A 19,435-nucleotide genomic window follows, 5' to 3' on the forward strand; every position below is an offset into this window, starting at 1 on the left:
TGGGAGCCATGTACCAGGTTAGGCTGGACTGGCCCCCAATTTGATGCCCAGAACAAGCCTCTTGGACTCTTTGTACCTCAGTTTTATCATCCTGAAAACAATGATTTCCAAGTGTCTTCCTGCTCCCCAAATGTGTGGATGTCTGGGCAGCACTTGACTCTAAGGAACTCTGAAAGTGATTCTAAGGCATCATTCTTGTTATGATTTATAAGTGGTTAATTACACTCATCCTATTATTTCAGGTTGGAAGAGATGCTGCTATTCATGTGTGGGACACACAAACTCTAAAATGTTTGTCACTATTGAAAGGACAACACCAGAGAGGAGTGTGTGCACTTGATTTTTCAGGTAAGCACCAGTTTTCTGCTGAAGTCATTGATGGTTCTGCTTTACTTAGGGCTGGGCTTTGTTTTGTTTTGTTTTGTTTTGTTTTGTTTTACAACCTCCTATTTAGTTGAGTTCTGTTTGTAATAAGGTAAGTAAGCCCTTTGTATGTTAGCTACCCATTCTTAGACTGGAAATCAGATATGTGAATACCTCACAAAAAAAATATGTGGCCTTTGGATTATATGAAACGCCTTTCCCAGTCTTGTTCATTTCCTCTCTCCCAAGTCATTACCCAGAGCTCACACTGTGTTCTGCATTTGCTTGAGCAATTTGAAATCCAGAGCAGCTGTTGCTGTAGATAGTTTTAGTTGCAAACGTCTGGCAGTGACTCAGAACATCAATTTCATCTCTCCAAAGAGGCGGGAGCACAGCACTTGCAATTTAAAATATAAAGAACTAGAGGGAGGGCTGCAAATTCTCTGCAAAAGGCCACTTGACAACACTCGTGTTTTGAAAATAAATTTCATATTTGAAAAATATAACTGGATTTTCCATCTCTTTAATTTAGAATTTGAACACAGTGCTAGTAGAATACTAACTGATGAATGTAATTTTCTTTAGGGTGAGGCCGTTTCTTTAAGCTAGAAAGGAGAATAAGGGCCTGTTACAGAAGGTGTTTTTACCTAGAATTTTTAATCCCAATAGTAGAAGTTAGTTCGGTAGAAAAAAAAGTATAAACTTTTTACTGAAAACTGATACTGTAATTTCTTTATTTCTAAATCCCATTCAAATGTTTAATATGTGCAGTGTGTGTAATGGTAGTCATTAAATTCCATGACTCCACAACCGCATTCTCTTTCCTACATCCCTCACTCTCTACTCTCCTTGCTCAAGCCCAGACTCCCTCTCATCTCTGCCATATTGGTCTTTGATTCCATTCCCATGTTCTCTGGTCCATCCTACCCAGTTCTGGAATCTTCTGGAAGCACAGTTACATTGCCCCCCTGTAGACTCATGTCAGTTGACTGACTCAGGGCCGAGCCCTTGGTTGGACATTCATGACCTTCCATGATCTGGCTTCAACCTTCCTTAGCAGTGTTTCTACCCACTTACCCATTCGTGTTCCTTTACATCTCCCTAAATGCAGGACTGTCCTTCTTTTTGCCCGTGTCCCTTTGTTCATGCTGCTGCCATGTGTCTGTTCAAGTTCTACCATCCTTTAAGACCAAGCTGAAAGTTTCTCCTACAGCCTTCCAGGGAGAAATAACCTTGTCCCTTCTTCTACATCTCTTAGCCCATTGTTGTCATTGCTCTCATGCTACCTGTTGGAGTCCATGTGGTACAGTAGCTGTCTGGGTCAATGTTTCTCATTCAATAAGCTACTTGGGCAGTAGAGCCCATGTCTCTCTTCCCCACTGCACATATTGTAGTGCTATGGACACAGAAGCTCTTCCAAAAATGTGAAGGCATGAATGGAGCTTTGCCTAATATACTTTGTCTTGCCTTTCACTATTACTACTGGTACTTCACATTGTAAACTGTGTTGGGGTGAAAATTAACTTTATTTTTTCACCTATAGCAACATGGAACGGTTTGGGGCAATATTTTTGTGACATGCACATCCTCACATACTGTAAACTGCTGTAGAAATCTGAATTGTTACATCATATTAGAAGTTGCTCAGTACTCTCTGTGGTTATTGAACCAGTAAAACTTAAGGCTAAAGAGTTCCTACTCCACACTGGCAGGCATGTGAGGTCGAGAAAGCATGTGAATACCGAGGAAGCGAGAACAGTGGGAAGCCCAGATAACACACCAAGTCACAGCAAATACAAAGTCCTAAACTTCCAGAAGTTTGATGGACATACAGTTTTAAAATGGAAGTGTCATACATCCTTGATAAAGCAGTAAAATCTAAAAGGAAATCATAATTTGAGTTCAAACATGGTTCTCTTCTAAGGATGTGAGTGAATTTCTTCTGCTTTTTTCCCTCAATAGCCAGACCTCCCTTTTCCTAAAATTAACTTTGCTAGCCAATACATATGTGTATACTTAATGTAAAAATTGTGTTAATAAATATACTCTGAAAAAGTAGTAAGACACCCATTAAAGTAGCAAAACTAAATAAAATAATAAAACCTAATTGTGCACTAAATTATGGAGAACCTAATATACAGTATTCATATTTTTGGCAACATTAAAAATTGACTCAGTAACTCCAGCAGACAATTTGACAGCATATAATAAAAGCTGTAATTCAAAATGACAAGTATGTTGACTGTGTGTATTTCATACATATTTCTATGTATCAAGTGAAAGAGAAAAATAGAACTCAAAATAGCATCTATTCACTGATTTCCACTGAAAATGCGTGTATGTAAATTAACATATAAACAGAGGGGCAGGAAATTTAGAATAATATAAATAGAATTTAATAATCATTAGAATCTTTTCTCTGTAAAATTAGTTTCTTGGTTTTTACATTTAGATACATCAAAAGGTTACTTACATACCTTTTAGGGATGGCATTAGAGGATCAAAGACATTGAATACAGATACACTGGTACCCAGTAACTTGACCTCTGTATTTCCAGGAAGTAAGTTCTCTCTCTTCCGTACCTAGTAGTTTGTAGAAGGAAAGATCAAGAGAGTTAAGTGAACTTTGAAATCTTTCCCTCATAAGGTAGCCCCTCACACCAGTTGCCTGGGGAGAGAAACCAGATGTTTTAGAAAGAGGTTGAGAAGCTGATTCTGTCATTGCTTCTAATTCCCATTTTGGGCAAATAAAGGAATATTGTGATACAAATATTCTCTGCATAAAAAGGATATTTCAGTCTCAACAATATAGTCTCTGTTGCCCAGATAACAATGACTGGGGTGGTGGTGGGGGGAGGGTGAGCCATATTTCTTCAGCAACGATGTACTGGAAGCCCTATATCACCTTACCAGCCAAGAATGGGAGATCCACAGAGTTTGGTGGTTTGGCTGTGGTAAAAGTCAAACCATGGCAGATCCTGAGCTAGAACCCACATCTCCTGGCCTCAGTGCAGGGAAAAGGCCACTAAGCCTGGGGTTGTGAGCTGGCAGAAGCTGTGCCTAGAGCCCTCCCCGCTGAGTCCTCTTGTCTGCTGCTGCCTCTGTGCTCCACCAGGGCTAGTGTGAACTCTTAGCATGAGAGTCCTACCTGGAGCCCTCATTGTCACCGACTCCGCCCAAAGGCACGTGTCTCCACCTGCCCCATCCCCATTCGCCAGTGTAAAGGTGGAATGGACAGGTGGTACAGAGAGGCTTCCACATGAACATCCCCCAGTGAAAAGAGAGTCTTGTCCTAGAACAGCCTCAGATCACACATGTATGTGAATTGGAACAGGAGCAGCTCTACCTTTCTTTTGAAAAGTGATAGAAAAGTGAGTAGTCAAAACAGGAGATTATTAAGATTTCCCTACTTAACCATGTGAACAGGGCACCAACATTGGTCATTACCTAGCTGGTGGCACCATCTGTGTACTCTGGACCCCATATCCAGCCATCTCTTATAAGCCAGCTCGTTTGAGGAGGTTCTGTGGAGACCTGATAGTACATTTGCCCCTTATTAGAAAAAGAAATTATCATGGAAATACAAAACAGGCAAATGATGTGAAAAATAGACAACAAATAAGCAATTATACATTGGGGTTTAGATTAATCTATACTTGCCACTGTTCCACAGCAAATGGAAAGACATTTTTAATGAAAAGCATTTCTTACAATATAATCCGTAACTCTCTGTGAACAGGAATGAATGAATTTACATTATCTCACTTAATTGAGTGACTCCTTAGCTTTGTGAACGTATTAGCATTGTCTAGGGAAAATGGGCCCATCTTTGTTTTTGTGCTTACAAGATAGAAGGTGCTTCCACATGAATAGAAAACCAGAGTAGAAACAGAAAGGTTCAGCCATATAAATCTTTTTTAGTTTAATATTATCCTCATATTTTTTAAAATCTTCACTGAATAATACTGATTTCCTCAAGGACACCTCTAAGACTAACTGGATTTCACTGTGTTCAATTCTGAAAATCTATGCATTTTTTTATGAGCCCTGAATGCAAGGACCAACTTGTAATTGGGTAGAAATTCTCTCTTTCTAATATGCCCTTTACTATTGACATTAAGTACCTTAGAATTATTTCTGGACTTTGTCACTATCCATAATTAATACATACTGTGACTGGAAAGATTTAAAAGGACATTACCTCGACTCTAAAAACATGGCAAACCCCCCCCCCAAAACCTCCAACTGGTCAAGGAACAATGGATTTTCAAAGCTAAAGCCAAGTCTCTTTGGGGGGAGGGGTTGGGGTGTGAAAACTGGGAAAAAATAAAAATGTAGCCAATTCTATTTCCAAACCAGGCAGAAATAGCCTCCACCTGCAGAATTTTAGAAAAGGTCACTATCTTAAAGAAGAGGTGTGATTGTAGAGGCGCCCCTGGATTTGTGCTATTTCTTTGTTTCTCGTCATAGTCACAGACTGGAGTAGAAAGCTGTATAATCGTGAAGACGAGCTGATGAGGCCTTGCAGAAATTCCAATAAAAAGCCAAAAAAATTAATGTACCCTGAGAACTTCTTTAAAAGACATAAAACTTGAACTGCCATTTTAAATGTGTGGATGCTTGCCATCTAAGGACATATTAATAGAGCTACACAGGTTACAAAGGAAAACACAAAAGGTAGACTTAATAAATGGAAAAAAGACACTGAATACCAGTGCCATGTTTTTTAAAGAACTGATCATTAAAACAATTAAAATTTGTATAGCTAGATAACATAGCACATTTCTTTCCCTTCATAGCATCCATACACACATTCTATCTTTATCTCCCTCGTCATCCTCAGTGTCACCAATCTCCTCCACGCTCATTGGAAACTAGCTTAGTGGGAGGATCACAGAGGAAATGTGATATGATTACTATAAGCCTTAGCAGAGCTTATAATCTAAAAACAGAGAGAGGAAGCTCCAATCTGTCAATCAAATCACAAAAATACAGAAGCATGCTAATACAGAAGCACAACCAGGCCATCCCAAAAGGTATGGAAAGAGTGAGTAATATTGGTAATGAATAGGAAGCCATTACCAGTCCCCTCTCCCAAACGTATAGAGAAAAGAGGCCTTGAGGACACCAGGGTGACTCAGTTGGTTAAGGGTCCAACTCTTGAGCTCAGTCAGGTCTTGATCTCAGGGTAATGAATTTGACCCCCAACTCTGTTAAAAAAAAAAAAAAGAAGAAGAAGAAGAAAAAAGAAACCTCACACAATTTAAAGCCTGATAACGGTTCAGCGTAAGGACATATCATTCATTGTGATTCAGAAGACACATTTGTTTATAGTAATCACCTGATGATCATTTAGGACTTGTGGAAAGCATGAAATGTCTCTTCTAATACTGAGCCTAGTAGCTTGAAATGGTTCATGTAACTTCCAAATCCTTGCCTCATACTTACCAGCAGTCCAGGATTGAGGAGGATCTGTTAGTGAAGCCAGGCTCTTCCTTCCTCTGACTCTGCTCCTTCCTCTGGAGAAGGAGCAGACCATGGTTCCCAGTAGCTTGGGGAATAGTGTCTGGCCCCAGTAAGGGCACTCACAGTTTGGGCATTGGTTAGCATTTGGGGAGCGTTGCCAGATGTAGCAAATAGAAATACAGGAAGTCAAATAAATTTTAATACAAAGTATGTCTCAGGCCATATAAGTGTAAATACATAATTTAAATATTACATGGACCTACAATAAGAAATTACTCATTACTTATCTGAAATTACAGTTTAAGTAGGCTTCCTTTATTTTACCTGGCAACTCTAATGTGGCATTGACCCCAGACTTGGAAATAGTTGATCACATACTTGTGTTTCTTTATCCTCTCATATTGTGGGTCCTCCGTAGACCAGGAAGACACTCTGTTCAACTGATACGTCTGGTCACCTATATCCTAACCAGCACGAAGCTAGGGTAGAATCGCTGACTCCATATACTCCTCCTATGAATCTGGCTTGTGAGGAGGCAGCAAAGGAAAGACTGACTGCACGGCTTCTTTGGTCTTGAAGGGAAAAAGCAAGTTAACAATTTTGGTTTTCAAATTTAATTGTACATACAAAGTGTTTTTTTTAAGTTTTTTTCTTGGAAAACAACCCAAGTGTCTACATTATAGTAACCATTGGTAATCTTATAAATAATATTTAATACTAAGGGAAAATGTTCACTATATAACAATTGAAAAAAGATCAGGAAATAGGATGTTCATTATCATCCTGGTTTTGTTTTTCAAAAGCACATTTATGTAGAGAAAATGACAGGAAATACACCAAAGGTAGGCCTATAAATTGAGGTGATTTATAAATTTCCTTTATCTATATTTTCTAAGTGTCCTATAACAAGCCTACTACATTTAAAATAGGGAAACAAAGAGGTTAGGATTTTTTAATTATAAAATCATCTTGTGAAAGAATTTTTGAGATTAAATTTATTTTCTACAAATGCTCTTATCTTGGAGGTTTAAATAGAACCCAGTTTTTTTAAGCTGAAAATATAGTCACAAAGCCAAATGGTTCTTTGAATAAATGTCATGAGATTTGTCATAAAATAGACAAGGTTTTTGAGATATAACTGAGAGGCTTCTCCCGGCTCCGTGTCTGACACTGGAATGTTAGATCAGTGATTTAATTCATCAACCAGTTGTTGTACATTAAGAAGCTCAGCTATCACTGTTACACATTTCATTCAGTGAGGTCCCTTCAGCATATGATACTTCTAATGTATTGGAGCCTAAATAATATTCTTAAGGTCAATTTTGTATTCATCATTACAGTGAATGAAATGTTTTGGTGTTTCATCGAAGAAATGAGTCACTTGACATTTGTGTTGTTTTCATACAGCTGATGGAAAATGTCTGGTGTCGGTTGGTTTAGACGATTTTCACAGTATTGTGTTTTGGGACTGGAAAAAGGGAGAAAAGATAGCCACCACAAGGTAAGAAGGTGCTGAGGTCTTGCAGCATCCTGCTGATTATCTTGCTCCAGTAAAGGTCACTAGTTTTCATTTTCTAGGGAGATTTCTTTCATCTTCAAACTCAGATGGAATTCACACAGAAAGCTTAACACCTGAGGGAAAACATACTGCAATATTTCCTGGTGACAAACCTGACTTACAGCAGTTAATGTTTGTTTCAGGGAACTGGAAAATTCTGAAACACTTTCCGGGGAGTTACTTGTCACTTGGGTTTTAGTAATACATGTGCTGTCTTTATCAAAGCTTTTTCCAGCAGTAGAAAAGCAGCTTTTCTCAGACTTGGGCCTTGTCCCTTGTTTTTCTACAGTCTTGCATCTGGTGAAGGAGTGTCAATGTCACTCTAGTCAGAGGTACCATTTGTCATGAAGCTGTCGCATGCTGGAAAAGGAGGCCCCATCGTGTGCATCTGCCACTCGCTTTCAAAGCAGGCAAATTGTTTCCCTAATCTCCCTGTCTTATAAATAGACTTTTCTAAGACCGTCTGCTGTTTATAGACCACCTGTCCTCCGTTACCCCAGGCTCCCTCCCTGCTGAATCAGCCTGAAGTCTCAACACTACTTTCTACTCCTACTTACATAGGGCTTAGCTGTGTGCCCAGCCATGATCAGAGGTCAGCACGGTTGGCAGCCAAGGCCCAGTGATCGAATTTGTTGCCCAAGACAGGTTATCACTTTCCCTCTCCACTAGTTCTTGTCTACATTAACCAATTTCCCTTCTGTCTTTCGGTATAAAATCATTTTTAAGTTAATGGCTTTGAACCCCAGTATTCACTTTGTGAATTAATACTTCCCTTCACAATATTACATAAGAAAAAAAGGGTTTTTTGCAATTTGATTTAGTAAACGAAAATCTCTCCGTTGCCGGGGACTCAGAGGAGGAGCAGATGGAGCCCTGAGGACTCCAGCTGACTGTCTTAGGAGAAAAAGAAAAGCTTTTCTGATAAGTGTGGTTGAGATTAAATTCTTGGCAGCAAAAGACAGCTCCCAAATCTGCCTGCCCAAGTGGGCCTTCCTGGTATCTGTCAAGTATTCCTCACTGTTCTATCACCCCCAACTGGCACTCGGATTCCGCTCTTAATTAGAACTCTCCTTTCCCTTTAGACTCATGTACTGAATTTTAGTTTAATATTTCTGATAACATACCAACTGCAGTGCAGATTATTGCAGGCAAAGCCTTTGTCTGCATCTCCAAAGCAACAGAAAAGCAATTTTCCTGCTAAAAAAAAACCCTGTGCAACCTTCTGTGTCTCCCCTGTTGTATGCCAGAAACATTCATAGAAATGGAAGAAAGAAATTTTTATTAATATGTCAAAGGTATCTATTCGATATGCTTGGTAGTGTCACTTCTATTTAGTTAACACAAAGTGACTTAACATCATTATGTTAGTAACACACTTTATTTGTGGAATTGCTCCCAAGCCTTATGTCACATTCCTAAAACAGGACACCTGCAAAATTGCCCTCCAAGAATATTTTTGCATTGTAATATTAACCAGGGCTCTTTCCAAGAAGGAATGTCAAGGATTGCTAAAATTCTTTGAAGACTACTAGATTTTAAAATAACAAATAAGTAAATATTTCCATAAATGCCTATTTCCATCACATTTACACATATTTATATGATCATATAAATATACACATAAATAAAAACCTATTTATGACATTAAGTTACATACTTAAGCAGATAGAAACATTAAAAACTGAGGCATAAGGGTGTCTGGCTGGCTCAGTCAGTAGAGCATGCAACTCTTGATTTGGGGTTTATAAGTTTGAGCCCCATATTGGGTGTAGAGAGTACTATATATATATATATATATATATATATATATATATATATACACACACACACACACACACACACACACACACACACACACACACATATGGGACCTGAAAGAAGTGACAAAGGAAAACAGGTGATACTTTACTGATGGTACCTTACTGGCTTCAAGGAGTCTTCTTGGTTCCTGAGAGGGCTTAATTTACTCTTAGAAAGGCCAGATTAGTGACACCCCTCCTTTGCACTTTTGTGTGTCAAATCATTGCCAGCGTTGGGCACTAGCAAGGCTTAGCAGTGAGCCTGCTTCTGGCAGCTGGCACTGCTTTGGCCAGACGGTCTTCTACAATAATCCCTCTCTCCCAGGATGTGAGAGTTCCCTGTGGAGGGATGGACAAGTCAGTAGCCATGATGGTGTCACCACCAATGCTGCAGGTGCCCAGTGGGAAGGTGTGCCTCCAGAACAACACTGCACTCTCCAAACCCACCCCTCCATTGTGAAAATGTTTAATCGAAGCTTCTTTTTTATCAGCTCAGAGAAATTAGAAAAACTCAAGATTGGCATGTAGAGATCTTATTGCACGATCTCTCTGAGACTTGATTAAATCTCTTGGAACAATTTTTTTTTCCTCTTTGTTAACTTTCATAAAAGATTTCAGTTCCCTCCATTAAAAATGAATTTTTAAGTCTTTTTTTTTCCTTTTGAAGTTTGTTCATGTTTTAGTGTAACCTACAAGTAACCCATTTAATAACCAAAGTCAATCTCTTACGGGCCATGATTAAATGGCCTAATGTCAGTGTCAGAGATGAATAATGAGATAATCTGGTACCTTTCTTTCCCTTTACTTGCATTTCTAATGCACCAGTAATAGGGCTATGGGGGACAGTGGCTAATTATTCTTGATATGTTTCATCTCAAAAGTTTGAATGCAGTAGATGAAAGATAGAGTTATCAAGGTGCCTAACAAGAATAATTGGGCTGTCAATGTGAAATAACTATGCTACTGGAAAGCCTGGGACACCATGTAGGCCCAGGATGAGCAGGTGTGTATGTACTTCCGTTTTAGCTTTGTTGCTTTATTTATTATAGGTCCCTACCTTTACACACCTTTAGTGAATATGACGAAGCCTCCTGTATACCAAATTGGCACATTTCTTTTCTCACTTTCCTTTTTAAAAATGTGTATTTTTTTTTTAGAATAACATTTCTTAAAGTGAAAACAGAGAGTTTTCAAAATAGTGTGTGATCCTTACAGAAATTCAAAGTCCAAAAAAGCACTGAGAAGAAAATGAAAATCACAATTACACTGCCCACAACATAGCCAACATTTTAGCATACATTCTTCGGTAAACATTGGTCTAGTATTTTGATCCATTTTTATTCATAGGTGAGATTGTATAAACACAAAACAGTGTTCATGTCTGTACAGGGAATGTAATTCGTTATACCTGCTCTCAATTTTCCTGTCAGTTTTCTCTAGCATCTTTTCTTTAAAGTTTTTATTAATGATTTAGAATCTGTGGGGATTTTCCTCCAATCAAGAAATCTTTGGATGCTTAAAGTCTCTTAGGGTTATCTGGTTTATTTGTCCTCTTGGTGTTCAGCACATTTTCTCTTCTTACATATCTAAACTTGTATCTCTGTCTCCTACTTGTTTCTAATACTCCCAGTGATGTGTCTTGGCCTTAGTGTCCATGCTTCACTTTGGACTTTGATACAAACGAAGGGAGAAAGTTCAAAAATCAATTCCTTCTCCTTTCCCTGCCTGTCATTCTGGGGCCCATGCAATGGGTATGGAGATGTCTGTCCTGTTCTTTTAACTTACTATGGAAAATTTCAAAGTTACGCAGAAGTGGAGGAAACAGCATAATGGACTCCCTTCAGCCCTGTTGCATCAACCTACAGATGGTACAGATCTCTCCCCCCTCATTTTTTTCTCTTATTACTTATTTGCTAAAATATTTTAAAGAAAGTTTAAGACCACTTGTCATTTGACCTGTATATACTTCATTAAGCATTTCTAATTTTAAAAGCATATTTTTATTTTATTATTTAATTGAAGTAGAGTGTACAATATTATGTTAGTTTCAGGTGTACAACATAATGATTTGACATTTATATACATTATGAAATGCTTACCATGATAAGGGTAGTTATCTGTCACCATACAAAATTTTTAAAATACTACTTTGTTTCTTGCTGTCCTTTGCATCAGTGACTTAGTTATTTTGTAACTTTAAGATTGTACTTCTTAGTCCCTTTCAGCTATTTTGCTCATTCCCCACCAGTATGTTTTCTGTACTTATGAATCTTTCTATTTTGTTTGATTTGTTCATTTGCTTTGGTTTTTAGATTCCACATGTGAGTGAAATCATATGGCATTTGTCACTGTCTGACTTTTTTCACTTAGCGCAATACCCTTTATGTCCATCTATGTTGCCACAATGACAAGATTTCATTCTTTTTAATAGCTGAGTAGTATTCCAGTGTGTGTGTGTGTGTGTGTGTGTGTGTGTGTGTGTGTGTGTGTTTGTACACACCACATCTTCTTAATCCATTCATGTATGGATGAACACTTGGGTTGCTTCCATAGCTTGTTTATTCTAGTATATGTGCTGCCGAAGCGAGCACGATAGCTTGTTTATTCTAAATAAAGCTGCAGTAAACATAGGGGCACATATATCTTTCAGAATTAGTGTTTTCATTTTCTTTGGGTAAATACCCAGTAGTGAAATTACTGCATCCTATAATATTTCTGTTTTTAATTTATTGAGGAACCTCCATACTATTTTGTCAACAGTGGCTGCACCGATTTACATTCCTACCAATGGTGCATAGGTTTCCCTTTTCTCCATATCCTCACCAGCACTTGTTATTTCTTGTCTTTTTTGATAGTAGTCATTCTGATGCGTGTGGGGTAATACCTCATTGTGGTTTTGATTTGCATTTTTCTGATAATGAGTGATATAGAACATATTTTCATGTGTCTGTTGGCCACCTGTATGTCTTCTTTGGAAAAATATCTATTCAGGTCTTCTGCCCATTTTTTTTAAAACTTACTTATTTATTTTGAGAGACACAAAAAGTATGAGAGCGGGGAATGGGCAGAGAGAGGGGAAGAGAGAATCCCGAGCAGGTTCCATGAGGTCAGCACACAGAGCCCAATGCAGAGCTTGAACTCAACAAAACTGCAAGATTATGACCTGAGCCGAAACCAAGAGTTAGATGCTCAACCACCTGAGCCACCCATTCATGCCTGTCCATTTTTTAATGGGATTTTTCTATGGTGTTGAGTTGTATAAGTTCTTTATTCTGGATATTAACCTGGATATGTCATACTGGATATGTCATTCGCAAATGTCTTCTCCCATTCACTGGGTTGCCTTTTTGTTTTGTTGACAGTTTCCTTTGCTGTGCTAAAGCTTTTTATTTTGGTGTCTTGATAATTTATTTTTGCTTTTGTTTCCCTTGCCTGAGGACACCTATCTAGAAATACGTTATTGAGGTCAGTGTCCAAGACATTACTGCCCATGTTTCATTTTAGGACTTTGATGGTTTCAGGTCTCACATTTCGGTCTTTAATCTATTTGTGTTTACTTTTGTATAAGATACAAGAAATTCCTTTTGGGGCGCCTGGGTGGCGCAGTCGGTTAAGCGTCCGACTTCAGCCAGGTCACGATCTCGCGGTCCGGGAGTTCGAGCCCCGTGTCAGGCTCTGGGCTGATGGCTCAGAGCCTGGAGCCTGTTTCCGATTCTGTGTCTCCCTCTCTCTCTGCCCTTTCCCCGTTCATGCTCTGTCTCTCTCTGTGCCAAAAATAAATAAACGTTGAAAAAAAAAATTAAAAAAAAAAAAAAAGAAATTCCTTTTCGTGTACCTTTCCAATTTTCCCAGCACCTTTCATTGAAAGGCTGTCTTTTATCCATTATAAATTCTTGCCTCCTTTTTCATAAACTAATTGACCTTATAGGCATGGATTTGTTTCTAGGCTCCTTATGCTGTTCCATTGATTCATGTGTTTGTTTTTGTGCCAGTACCATACTGTTTCGATCACTATAACTTTGTAGTGTATCTTAAACTCTGGGATTTTGATAACCTCCTGCGTTGTTCTTTCCCAATATTTCTTTGGCTATTCAAGGTCTTTGAGGTTCCATACAAACTTTAGGATTATTTGTTGTAGTTCTTTGAAAAGTGCTATTGATATTTTGATAGGGATTGCACTGAATCTTTAAAGTGCTTTGGGTATTATGGGCATTTTAACAATATTAATTCTTCCAATCCATGAGCATCATGTATTTTTCCTTTAGTTTGTGTTGTCTTCAGTTTCTTTCATCAATATCTTACAGTTTTCAGAGTGTAGTTCTTCAACCTCTGTGGTTAAATTTATTTGTAGATATTTTATGCTTTTTGGTGCAATTATAAATGGGATCTTTTTAAATTTCTCTTGCTGCTGTTTTGTTATTGGTGTATAGAAATGCAACCGATTTCTGTGTATTAATTTTGTATTCTGCAACTTTATTAAGCTCATTTATTAGTTCCAATAGTAAGACCATATATGAAACACCCACGGCTAACATCATACTGAATGGTGAAAAACTGAAAGCTTTTCCTCTAAGATCAGGAACAAGACAAGGATGTATACTCTTACCACTTTTATTCAACATAGTACTGGAAATACTAACTGCAGAAATCAGGCAAGAAAAAGAAATAAAAGGCATCCAAATTGGTAAGGCAAAAGTAAAACTGTCACTATTTGCATATGTCATGATTGTATATAGAGAAAACCCTAAAAGACTCCACCAAAGGTTCCTCCATGTCTTCTCTTTGCCAATTAAAGCTGCTGTAAACATCCATACAGATTTTTGTGTGGATATAAGTTTTCAAGTCCTTTAAGTAAATACTGAGGAACACAATTGCAGGGTATCATGGTAAGAATATATTTAGTTTTGAGGATTTTTTTTGTTTTGTGTGTGTGCGTGTGTGTGTGTGTGCGTGTGTGCACATGTGCGAGGTCGGAGGGGGGGTGGTTCATTGCTTTTTTTAATCTAAATTTTAGTTAGCTAACATATGGTGCAATATTGGTTTCCAGAGTGGAATTCAATGATTCATCACTTACCTTCAACACCTAGTGCTCATCCCGTCAAGTGCCCTCCTTAGTACCCATCACTCATCTAATCCATCTCTCACCCACCACTCTCCATCAACCCTCAGTTTGTTCTCTATTGTTAAGAATTGGTTGTGGTTTGTTTCCCTCTCTCTTCTCCCCTGCCCTTCCCATATGCTCATCTGTTTTGCTTCTTAAATTCCACATATGAATGAAATCATACGGTATTTGTCTTTCTCTGATTGACTTATTTGGCTTAGCATAATACATTCTAGCTCCATCATTCTAGCTGCCATCTAGCTCCAATACATTCTAGCTGCCATCATTTCAAATGGCAAGATTTCATTTTTTGATGGCTGAGTAATATTCCATTGTATATATGTACCATATCTTGTTTATCCATTTAACAGTCAATGGACATTTGAGCTTTCTTCATAGTTTGGCTATTGTTGATAATGCTGCTATAAAAATTGGGGTGCATGTACCCCTTTGAATCTGTATTTTTGTATCTTTTGGGTAAATACCTGGTAGTGCAATTGCTGGATTGTAGGGTAGTTCTATTTTTAACTTTCTGAGGAGCCTCCATACTGTTCCCCAAAGTGACTAGTTTCCACTTCTACCAACAGTGCAAGAGGTTCCCCTTTGTCTGCATTCTTGCCAACACCTGTTGTTTCTTGTAGTGCTAATTTTAGCCATTCTGACACGTGTGAGGTGGTATCTCATCATGGTTTTGATTTGTATTTCCCCGATTATGAACGATGTGGAGCATCTTTTCTTGCATTTGTTAGCCATCTAGATGTCTTCTTTGGAAAAGTGTCTATCCATGTCTTCTGCCCACTTCTTTACTAGGTTGATTGTTTTTTGGGTGTTGAGTTTGATAAGTTCTTTATAGATTTTGGATACTAACCCTTTATCAGATATGTGGTTGTAAATATCGTCTCTCATTTCATAGGCTGCCTTTTAGTTTTGTTGAGAATATGTTTAGTTTTGTAAGAAACAGCCTGTCTTCCAAGGTACCTGTACCATTCTGCATTCCCATCAGCAATGTACAAGAGCTCCTATTGCCCCACATCCTCCAGCATTTGGTGACATACACCAATTACTTTAAAAGTTCATCTTTTCCCCCTTGATTTGAGATCCTATCTTTGTTATATACTACATTTTAATATTCATTTGGGTCTCTTTACACATGTTCTATTTTGCCATTAGTTTATCAATTTGTGCACCAATACCCCACTGTTTTAATTATGGAGGCTTTATAAATTATATTAATACCTAGGAGAGCTACTCTTCCCACTTTTCCTTTTTAGAGTTTTCCTGATGATTACTGCTGGTTTATTCTTCCATGAGAACTTTAAAATCAAGGAGTCTAACCCCAGATTAAAAAGCAAATAAACACCAAAAGCTCTTTTTTTATTGCAATCAAGTTGAAAAAAATTTTTTTAAGTTAGGGAGTATTTACACTTTTATGATTGAATTTTCCAACCAAGAACATAGAATGTATTACCATTTTTTAAGTCTTTTTTTCCATCTTACAGATGTGGAGTTTTGTTTCACTCACTTATGTTTGATACAAATTTCTTGTAAATTTATGCCTTGATTTTTTTGCTGTTTATAGAGTCATTTGTTATTACTTTTTGGTTGTTTCTTTTTTGTATATATTAAGGTTATTGATTGTTTAATTTTATACACTGCAGCTTGACTAAATTATCTTGTTTGTCATTGTTTTTACATTACTTCTTTTGAATTTCCTAGGTAAATAATTATATTATCTGCAAATAGAAATAGTATTACCTCTTCCATTCCAGCTCCTAAGCCTTTAATTTTAAAATCTTACCTAATTGCATTTGTTAATATGTTCAATACAAGGCTAAATAGCAGTGGTAATAATCTTGTTCCTGATTTTATTGGGAATGACATTAAGTAAGAATCTGACTTTGCGTTCACACACACAAAAACACATCTTGAATAAGCTACCGTTTCAGCACTTTATTCTTCTAAAGGATAATGGCGCATAACATATGGAGAGTCAGCCTGTGTATAGTTATTCTTGAATGAATCTGGGTTTTTCAATGAGAGCCAAAGACTTGAGGGAAATATAAATGTCTAAGAGATAAATCTCCATTAATTCCTACTTTACTGAGTGTGAATTGACTATTTTTTAATCACACATGAGTGTTAGATTTTTGTAAAATAACTTTTCAGTATCTGTGAAATGACATAATTTTTCTTAGGCATGTTAATATGATGAATTGTACTATTTGAGTCCTTCATAATAAACTACCCTTGCATTCAGTCATAAAGTCTGATTGTTTGATGTGCTAGTGGATTTTCTTGGCTAGAATTTTATTCAAGGTATTACTATTTATATTCATTAGAGATATTGGTCAGCTGTGCTCTTTTTGTTAACTGTTTTAATTTACATAATGAAGGTTTTGTCATAATATACCAAAGAAGACCATCAAATAGTCCATTAAATCCATTAAAATCTATTAAGTCCAGTAAATCCTTAAATTCTAATGTGATTATAGTCTATAGCAAAATTTTCCTGGAGCTATGGAACACCAGGTCTAAAGCTCCAGGTCTACAATCAGTATTTTTTTATTTGTCCTTCTGTATCTTTGGTTATCAACTCGTATTTCTGAATGCAGAGCATCCTAAAGTACCTTGAATCAACATACAACATCCTTTCTCTCCCCATTGGTATGAGCCAAGGGCTTCCATTCCTAGTTAACAATTTCTAGCTGAACTTTCATATAACCTAAAGTTATGCTGCCCACAGCAAAGAACATTATATTTGAAGCTTCTCATTAATATGACTCCAGTATCTTCCCCTTTTTCCTGTACAAGACCTCTATATCCTGAGAATTACAATCTTATGCTGGTGGCATGAATTTTATCTTGTGGAGACATTCTGATCCATTATAAATACTTTGTTAATTTGTTTAAAACATAACTGAATACACTTTGGTAGCAACATTAGAGTAAGAAGAGAGGGCTCAAACGTGCAAAGAAAAGCAAAGCTCGTGATTTTAATATAGACCTCATGTGTATTTTAAACTATTTTCTAATTTACTTGTCCTGTTACATGTGTTTGATGAAAGTTAAACCAAATGTATACTTTTAATAAAACTCTGTATCAGTGCTTCCATGAAAACTGGATTTTTTTTTCTTGTCGGTCTCTTGCAGAGGACATAAGGATAAGATATTTGTGGTAAAGTGTAACCCACACCATGTTGACAAACTGGTTACAGTTGGGATGAAGCACATCAAATTCTGGCAGCAAGCAGGTACTGTTCTTTGGGTTTATCGTTTATGTGGTTGAAGAGCTTTAAAAAAAAAAAACAACCAAAATCCAACTGAAAAAAAGGCCACCACCACTACCGAGCAATTTAAAATTAAAATGTGTCAGGAAGACATGCTATCCCATATTCACTCGGCTACTTGATGTCTAAGTTTTAAAACACTTTATATGTTGCTAAGCATGTTTATCGATAACTAGAAAGCTTTGGGAAATGTTCTACTGTGAAAATAATTATTTTCATAGTCATCTGTTCTGAAAGCAGTCATTGTGTTAGACTACTGAGCAGGAAATAAAATAATCACTTTGACTGGGTGGATAAATTTTTCACTACTTTGAAGGTTCTTTTATTTATCACTGAATTTAACACATGAATTAATCCCTGACACTATACACAGTAGGTGATCCGAATAAATTTTTATGCATCATAATGTTGATAAGGATGAGTAAGTAAGCATGTCAGAACATGCACGCACATTTTATTTTTCTCACTAATAAACCAGACCTGTTATTGGGATTGTGAATTCTTAGTATTGGCTTTGATACCAGGCTTAATCTTACACTGAACAAAACATAAACAACTGTTCCAGTGCTTTCTACTTTTAAAGAAGAGACAATGGCATCCAACATGTCTGGAGAACCAGCCTGTGCATAGTTTTCTGGAATGGGTATGGGCTTCTCAATGCTAGTTGGGAAGTGCAGGGAAATGTGAACATTGCAAGGACAAATCTGAAGCATGTACCTTTTCCTACACAGTGATTCATTCTCTTACCCTAAAGGTCTTATGATAATAATTGAGGTAAGACATACGTAACATGTTTACGTTTTACATTCCTGCCAGTGCTGTTTTCATTCTCCTTGGTCAGCATGCATGTAGACTTTCCTAGTTACCCCTGGCACTTAGTCACTCCTTCCTCTGTCTGGCACAGAACTGGCACTGAACCTTGGTTAGCCACATGTCTTGTTGGACCGAGATGGCGTCCTCTCTCCAACCAGAACCTAAATCCATCGAATGAAGAAACTTCTTCTTCTCATCTTTATACCCCATCATCAACCACTGTATCTGCCGCAAAGGAGGGATTCAGTAAACATTGAATTAATGAATGTGTAAATGAGAAGCCCTCTTAAAATATTTTTATGACTCTTCTGCCATATTTATACATCTGTACATATGTATATATAATGTAGACACCCTGGGTTTTCATTGAAGACAGTCATTCCAAATGCTCATAGAAGGTGTCAGTTTTTCAAAAAATAATACATATTCTTGGTCCACTTCAGGTGGGGGCTTCACCTCTAAAAGAGGAATTTTTGGAAGTGTTGGAAAATTGGAAACAATGATGTGTGTTTCTTATGGGCGAATGGAAGATCTAGTGTTCTCAGGAGCAGCTACTGGAGATATTTTTATTTGGAAAGATATCCTCCTACTGAAGACAGTGAAAGCCCATGATGGGCCTGTGTTTGCTATGTATGCATTGGATAAGGTATGACATATTTTCATCATTAGCTTTCAAAAATTATAAATTAGTCTTTGGAAGGCCCACGTCAACAGGATGCTTGTTTCTAAAACCAGTCCTATCTGAATTGGGAAGTAGTTGTCATGAATGTAAATGAGTACAAATATTTTTAAAATTTCACTCATTTATAATTATTTCTTTACATGCAGTTTCTCTCCACTTTATTCACACTCCTTCTTCATGGCTCTCACCTCTGAAAATCCCTTAAGAAGTGTTGGGATAATGTACACACCCAGTAGCAGATGAGTCCTGAGGAATATTTCAGCACTCTCTTCCCCCTTTGTACACAATAAGGAAAGACCTCAAAGTACCGACCAGTTCAATTATTATCCTGCTCAGCAATCTGACCAAAAGTCAAGTTGATAACCA

The 19,435-nt window shown here is 37.4% G+C and overlaps 1 protein-coding gene across 1 annotated transcript in view; it reads left to right on the top strand.

The window, feature by feature from the left end:
- EML6 (EMAP like 6) overlaps positions 1-19,435 on the top strand; it is a 169,643-nt gene that overhangs the window by 73,729 nt on the left and 76,479 nt on the right. Inside the window, exons 15-18 of the mRNA XM_032592775.1 lie at positions 243-348; positions 7,237-7,330; positions 17,438-17,538; positions 18,831-19,033. Coding sequence (XP_032448666.1) covers positions 243-348; positions 7,237-7,330; positions 17,438-17,538; positions 18,831-19,033 — 504 coding nt within the window. The remainder of the gene's footprint in view (positions 1-242; positions 349-7,236; positions 7,331-17,437; positions 17,539-18,830; positions 19,034-19,435) is intronic.

The sequence above is a fragment of the Lynx canadensis genome, chromosome A3 (assembly GCF_007474595.2).
Source record: "Lynx canadensis isolate LIC74 chromosome A3, mLynCan4.pri.v2, whole genome shotgun sequence".
NCBI classification, from domain to species: domain Eukaryota; kingdom Metazoa; phylum Chordata; class Mammalia; order Carnivora; family Felidae; genus Lynx; species Lynx canadensis.